Source organism: Pygoscelis adeliae, unplaced genomic scaffold (genome assembly GCF_000699105.1).
Source record: "Pygoscelis adeliae isolate BGI_AS28 unplaced genomic scaffold, ASM69910v1 Scaffold232, whole genome shotgun sequence".
Taxonomy (NCBI): domain Eukaryota; kingdom Metazoa; phylum Chordata; class Aves; order Sphenisciformes; family Spheniscidae; genus Pygoscelis; species Pygoscelis adeliae.
In genome coordinates this window covers 533,597-541,107 of record NW_008824473.1, presented here as the reverse complement: position 1 = coordinate 541,107, position 7,511 = coordinate 533,597, and the positions used below count along the sequence as shown (strand labels likewise).

Sequence of the window (7,511 nt, the reverse complement as noted above, 5' to 3'; positions counted from 1 at the left end):
GTATGGCCACAGTTCATTTGTATTTCACTGGTTTTGTCTCCAGCTTGCAGAAATCAAGCTGGTTCTGCTGGAATTAGGGCTGGGTGATGCTGTCAGCGCTCCAGAGGTATTCCTCTGTGCAGTGCATATCTGGAAGAAACAGATTATAAAGCATCTCTAAGCAGCGGATAGTTTTGGGAAGACTTTTAAAAATTTATTTTATTAATGTAATGAGTTGTCTAAAGGTGGCAGCCTTAAGTTCAGTACCTCAGTAGTTCAATTAAAAGTAAATGCAGTTAAAAATAAGCTCAATTACTGAATTATTCATATTATGTAACATCTTTGGTCTAAAAGTTAAACTTTTCTAAAGTTGGCAGTAAAGTCAGTAACAGTTATCTGAAGTGTGTGTTCTTTAGAGATGTCTCTGCCATCATGCAGTGATATTTTTATTTCATGTGAAATGTGGGTAAGTAAAAGATTGCCTTTTGTGCTTTTGTAATGGAGGATAGGATCAGTGTGATCTGAAGGGCTGTTTTTTTCCTCGTGTGTAGAGGGTCCTGTCAAGAACTTTATTTTAAATTCCAAAGTCAACTGAAAGCTTGACAAGGTGTTTGGTCAGTGAGAGGCTCAGCAAGCAGTACATATACAAAATACCACTGAGGCATGGGATTGTGTCTGCAAGAAAGCTGATAGCATGTCATGCCAGGTGATTGCAAGTTGAACAAGAATCTTTCAAAAAGAAGTGACTGTTGTGAATTACCATGATCGAGTTTCTGCAAAATTGGCTGAAGGATTGACCTTATGCAGGTTGTCAGATGTTTTCCTTCCTCAACGCTTCTGATAGGTGGGATTATAGCTAGGTCAAAATATTTCTCATACCATCCATTGGCACGTAGCAAAACCCAGTACATGGTCTTTTTACTGAGAAAGTTGGATTTGGGATTTGCAGCTGTCAAAGGTACATTTTTATTGTCATGTTTTTGCAGACAATACACATTCATTTCTATAGAAAGGGTGAACAGTAGACTTTACGCATCATAAATAACAATTGTCGTTTTAAAATTAAGAAGAAGAGATGAGCTGTGGCATAGTGCAATAAGAGAGCGAGTAAAGAACTTTTGTTTCATACACATAGTCTCTTGCACTTGTATAAATCAGAAAGAAAGCAGTCAGGGAATTATCACTTTGCATGAATTAAGAACATTTATGGTCTTTGTATTCACTGAATGTGAATTTAGTGTCAGGGAGTATAATCACTGAATTCTAAATTGCAGATATTCACAGAGATTGGATTAAAGTAACTGCTTTGAGGTTTTTTTTAATTGAAGATAATATAGAAAACATTTTGACATATACCATTAAATTCTAAGAAGGAAAAAGCAGTTATGAAGCTGATAAGAGCACCAAGTACCTCGAGCATATTTGGACAGCAATTTTTAGAACTTATGAATTCTGATGTATCGTTGTATTTGGTCTAATATTTAGGTTCTGATGTATTTACCTATAAAATAGATTATTAACTGGAAAAGCTAAGAAGAAAAATAAAGAAAGGCTCAATATTGTCAGTGATGACATTTTCTTTATCTGGATTGGTTTAGATTTCCTTTTTAAAAGTCCAGGGGGAGACCCATAATTGAAACATGCATTATGAGAGGAATAAGTTTGACTGTTGCAAAGGCAGGAGCAAAACCAAAACCCAGCAGTTTATGAAAAAGGGAGAGAGTGTAATGATCATTTCCTTGCCATGGCTTGATCACCGGAGGAGGTATTGTCAGTAGCCATAAAATGAAGAACATGCCCAATTTTCAGCAAGGAGAGATGTCACATAAGGAGACTGAAAACATCATGAACATTATCGGGAATTGAGAGGAAATATTCTCTAACAGATTATGTTCTTATCTAATGTTCATTTTCTCACAAACCTTCATCCACTCCAATTCTAACTCATCTACTTCTTTCACGCCTAGGCACATAATATACTTTATTGATTGAGGCATTAAAATAATCTTTGGAAATCTATTTCCAGATTGCTGTTCGTGCAATTGTAATTATGACTGCTGTGATCCATTAATAGCCTTTTGTAAGCAGGCTTATATTGCTTTGTAAAGGAGGAACAATGTTTCTGGTTGGTGGTTAACTCCTCATAGAAATTTAACAAGAACATTATCTCTAAACCCAGCCTTTTCAGGATTTAGGCTTGTGTTCATAAAGGATTAGAAGGAAGACATGAGTCCAGTGGGACCCGTGATTTTCGGTGCCATTTTGATTCCGGGGCTTAGATCTAATATGAAGAGGTACACATTGCTCTTCCTTTCAGGGAGTATATAAGACACCTTTATGTAGTTATGTCTAACCAAGCATTCACCTAAGGAAGGAATGAGGTAGGTGGGTTGGTTGGTTGTTTTTATGTTGTTGGGTTTTTGTGTTGTTTTTTTTTTTTTGTTGGTGTGGTTTTTTAAAAAACAAAAAAGGATTTTGCATTTGGAAGGCTTTGATGTTATTTTTTGTTTGGTTTTTTTCCATTGGCTAGGCTGCCCGTCAGTATTTTTAGGTTTAAGTACCCTACTAATGGACTTTACTATTCTCTTGGTTTCTCAATACGCTGCTGCTCCTGTATTTGCATTTTCTTTTTGTGGATGGTATACCATCATAGGAGCAGAGTACACAACCATTTTTAATTGTTCAGATGCTGTGTATTGCTCAAAGACAGTCCCAGTTAATGACATGTTATGCTCTTCTCAGAATTAGTACTAACAAGTTTCAGGATAGTAGAGGCAATTTTGGTGATGAAACTTCAGTTTAGGAACTGTTCATGAAGATTGCGTTCTACTCATCTGTTGAACTGCATGTTCTTGACTTTGGCCAAAATGGTATCTGTGAACAGAAACAGTCTTTCTTCCTTAACTATCTGGTGCTTTGAATCCTCAAAACGCCTGTAATATTGAGAACAAATTCAGTATCATTCTCAGACTGGAATGTTCTTACAAATATAATTTTAAATATATTTGCAATACTTACAAATATAACTTACAAATATTTGCAATTTTTGTTACATACGTATTGTGTTTGGTTGTTTTTTTTTTAACTTTCTGTTAGTGGTTTTGAAAATGAATGAACAGTAATGGCACATTGAGTGTCAGAGGTATGAGTGAAGAAAGGAACAGTTTTATGAAAAAGTATTTGTGAAAGTCCTTTCACTGAGAAGACATCAGTCACAGGAGCTAAATTTAGGTACATGTTTCTTTTTATAGGTTTTTTCTGTAATCAAGCTGGTTTAGGTGGATTCAGAAAAACTGTCTCTCTTCTGTGTCTCCTCTTAACCTTCAGGAACATCCAACTAACATCCAGTGTTTTATGTAGTGCATAAAACATAGCTTAAAGTCTATCTTGCATACTTTACATGTTTTTCTGAATTGCTAACGTATCAGAGAATTATTTATACACGAAAGAACGGTGAGCCTTGCCCTTGCACAAGGCTGTTATTCAGTAAATGAGTTAGAGCATGGACTGCCTTTTACAAAAACGAATCTGTATGTTATATAGACCTCACATCCTACAATGTAGTTACTGCATTTTTATAGTCTCCTACCATTTCTTCTGATTCTGCTATAAAGAGCTCAAGAAATTAAAATGGTATCAATCAATAGAGTGCTTCTTTCCATCTCATCATGTACTAATCTGCCAAATTCAGACAATCATTATGTGATTACTGTTGTCTTTCAGTGTTTATTGGTCTTCCATCAGAAACACAATCTAGCTCAGAAGTGAAATAAGCAAGACCTGTGCTTCGTTCAATCCAGATCAGCCTAAGTTGAGAACAATCAGTTGGATCCCTATGAGGAACATATATATGAACGTGGCAGGTTTACATATTCTTTTCAATAGCGTCTTGTTAATTGCCTGGAGTCTTGCCAGAAAGATGAGGTGGCAGATGAACACAGATTTTCACTGGCATCTGCTGCACACTGTAGCTGCCATCTCCTCTGGGGATCGCCCTCGCTTTATGACCATTTAGAAAGCTTGGCACCATAGGCTTTATTGCAACCAAAAGCATTACTTGCCAAGAGAGTGTGCTGGAAATTAATGATGCACAGATGAAAGACAAGTAGTATACATGCTTCAAAATTTCTGCTACAACTGGTGCTTGTTAACATGTCTTTTCCATGGAAGATTCTGATGTCAGACTTAGGTGTTTGAGCGAGCGTGGCTGTGGAGGCTGGTGCTTCTTCCTTGCAGAGCGATGCTTGTCCAGGCTCTGCTAGAGCATACCACAGCACGGCCTTCCAGCCCGCATGGGAACCCCTTCCCCAGGAGGGGGTGGGAGGCTTCTGGGCCTCCCTACAGCTGGGGTCCAGCATCAGACCCTAGATAGGTGAGGTGCTGGGGCCTGGGACATGCCCACGGGTCCCAGGCTGTAGCAACAGCCTGTATGTCCACAATGGACAGTCGTTTCAGAGGGCAAAAACCCCCCTAGGCATTGGACTTGACCCGGCACGTGTGACCTGTTTAGTCAGCTACACATCTGTCCAGATGCATGTTTACTTTTAAAGTATTTTATTCAAGTAATATACTTTTCTGCAATATGGGATATAAGATGATTTTTCCCATTTTGGGGGAGGGGGAAAAAGAAGTAACTTTTGTTGTCTTACGCCCTGCCTCTGAAGACGCTGGCTGTATAGGGTCTAACTAAAATTATCATCAAAGTAAAACTCAATTGATGGTTAATAAAACTATCTGCGGGCAGAGAGCATTTTGATGCCAAGCCTGTAAACGGGCCCGTAGCTGGGGCACAGGCTGGGCGAAGGCAGGAGCTGCTGTTCAACCTGCTGCTTGCGGGTTCCCTGGGGAGCAGGGCCGGGGCTGGCCTGGTGCCGGAGCATTGGTGGGTACCGATGGCGAACCGGTCCCCTGAAACAGGACGCAAAAAGACAAAGTTAAATTAAGCCTAGTTGCTGTGCTGAAAATCGTTACTGTCTGCGCTGTGGAGGCAGACACATTCAGACGTATCCTGAGCTATCTTTTTTTCCCATCTGTGAAGTCTCCTGGGTTTTTTCCTGTTTCACAGATGATGTCTCAGATTGATTGCACTGTTCTGCGTTATAGAGAATATCCGATTAAATGAAGTAAAATGAGACTTGTGGTATTTAAAATGTAGCAGTTGACATTCAGGCAGCACATTAAGATGTAAAAAAAAAAGAATTATCTGCTTTTAAATCTACCTACACTCAAAATACATCCGCATGGCTAGTGCTTCACTTCATTCTTTGGCCAGTAAAAAGCATCTGGGACTTGACGTAGTGCTTTGTTTCATGGGGCATTGCGTTTTGCCCTGATGTTTGTACTACATACCACTGCTGTGTGTGCAGTTACTTTTACTGTACACGTATGGGCAAAAACCTCAAAATCAGTGCAGGCAGGTTTAATGAGAATGTCCTTGATTCTGAAAATCAGAGTTATAGCTGGTTGTTAAGAAAGAAAACAATTTGGAACACCGTGCTTAACGCAAGTGAAAGTAAGTTTTAAATCATCTCAGTGTTCTGAGTCTATTTCTGGCAAGTAAATGCTGTGCATATATAGTAAAATGAATAAGACGAGTTACTGCATAGTTTCTAAATCAGTAAGTGCCACTTAAGACAGATCCAATCTTCCAATTTAAAAAAAAAAATAGATACTGTCTCAAAGAAAGAAGTGTTGACATTATGTTATTTATTGTGATAAACTGATATGAATCTATTGGTTTTTGTATGAACCTACATTCATTCTAGTGCAAGTCTATTCCACTTGCTTATAGACACGGTGAGTCAAAAGCCAGAACATCCAATCCACAGAAATTCTAATATTCTTGCTTTTGTTTCCCCTTTGAATCTCTTTTGAGCACTTTCTGAAGTCACTTTTCAACACAATGCTTAAAATATTTCTATCAGAATTTGCCAAGTTGAAATATTTCATCTTGGTTGTACATCCTGTTTTCACTGTATTTTGTTTTATTATTTTGATGTGTTTTGCTTTCTGGTTTTAATTTTTATGTTTTGAATTATTTCTTACTATTTGTATATTACAGTAACATTAATTGATGATTGGTATTACAGATGGTGTTTCAGTAATTGAAATGATAATTGTTTTTTGGCTTGCTCAGAGGCAAATGGTGTTTTAATTGATAATTTGTATTCTATTTGATATTTTAGATTACATTTTTCAAAGTGTCAAGTCATTACAAAATAAAAAGCCAGGATATTCTGGTCCAGATAAGGTCAGATTTATTTTCTAAACAGAATTTTTGACAGCAACTCTTCATTTTAGGACAATTTTTTGATAGAGAAACATTCTACTGAAAATGTTTTACCAGCTTCAGTTTTTGATGTCTATTGTGTCTATCAGATTTCAGGAGAAGGGATTCTTTCTCACTGCTATTTCCATGCTGGGGCAAGCAAAGGAACCTTTTTAAATTAATTTTTTTTCCAAATTACTCTTCAGAATGCATGTGGTTCTAATACTATTAAAAGTTCAGCTGTAACAAATAAATAAATCAAAGTAGATACTAAAACAAACAAAAAGAGTAAAGTAAGAAGCACAACAACAAAAATGCAGGCAACCCCAGTAAGAATTCGGTCAGCTGGGATGGTGACAAACGACTCTGATTGCAGCTTGCTGGGCGAACTGAAGGGGAGCATATTTTACACTCAATTGTTAGGCATTTATCCCGGTAGCCTGGGAAAAATAGCAGTATATATGCAGTCTACAGTGTGTTTTCTTTTTGTAGAGAGGAACTAAATAATGAATTGTTAGATAGAAATAGAATTACAAGACCTATAAATGAATCAAATTAGGCATCTTGGGGGAAAAAAGTTCCATTTATTCACCCAGGCTCATAAGACTTGCATAGGCAGCACCTTGCGTTTGGCACCACGGTCCTGCAATGTGCCCATGACAATCACTGACAAGTCAACAACCAAAAAGAGCTTTATATTCACTAGCTAAGTTCTTCTCTTCAGTCATGCCTAAGGAAGACAAGTGGTTTTTCAGACTGTCAGGTAGACCATTAAAGTAGGACTATTAAGACTCTCTCCAAGACATTTTCATGACTTCAGGTTGTTATCCTGCATCTCTGAACACTACAGGAGTTTTTCAGTCATGCTAGATAATCACTGTTGAATGCTAGCTTGTAATTTAATAAACTACCTCCAACCCTTTGGTGGTGGGCCTGAGGTAAGCACGATCGATTTATTCATTAGGACTTTGACAGACTTAACACTGACTCTGGATGCAGTTATACCACAGGTAATGTAGCCCCTTTTGTAGGGGATAATAAGCTGTTCTGGCCTAAAGCACGTTTGCAAGTGTAAACCTATGTCCCCCTGGAGTCTGCAGCTCTTTAACTGTTCATTTCTAAATTGGTGCAGAGAAAGCTGCATAAACACGGTGTGTACACAAGCCCCTTTTTCATGGAGTCCTGGTTCTAAGTCAGACACGCCTTTGATCACAGTTCAAAAAGCAGATCCTAACACCATCAGCGACTGGCAGGCAGGGGGTGA

At 38.0% G+C, this 7,511-nt stretch overlaps 1 protein-coding gene across 1 annotated transcript in view; it reads left to right on the top strand.

Moving 5' to 3' along the window:
* The first annotated feature begins 5,364 nt into the window (after window positions 1–5,364).
* Window positions 5,365–7,511, top strand: part of ANO4 (anoctamin 4) — a 159,340-nt gene continuing 157,193 nt past the window's right edge. The window contains exon 1 of the mRNA XM_009321339.1: window positions 5,365–5,491. Coding sequence (XP_009319614.1) covers window positions 5,365–5,491 — 127 coding nt within the window. The remainder of the gene's footprint in view (window positions 5,492–7,511) is intronic.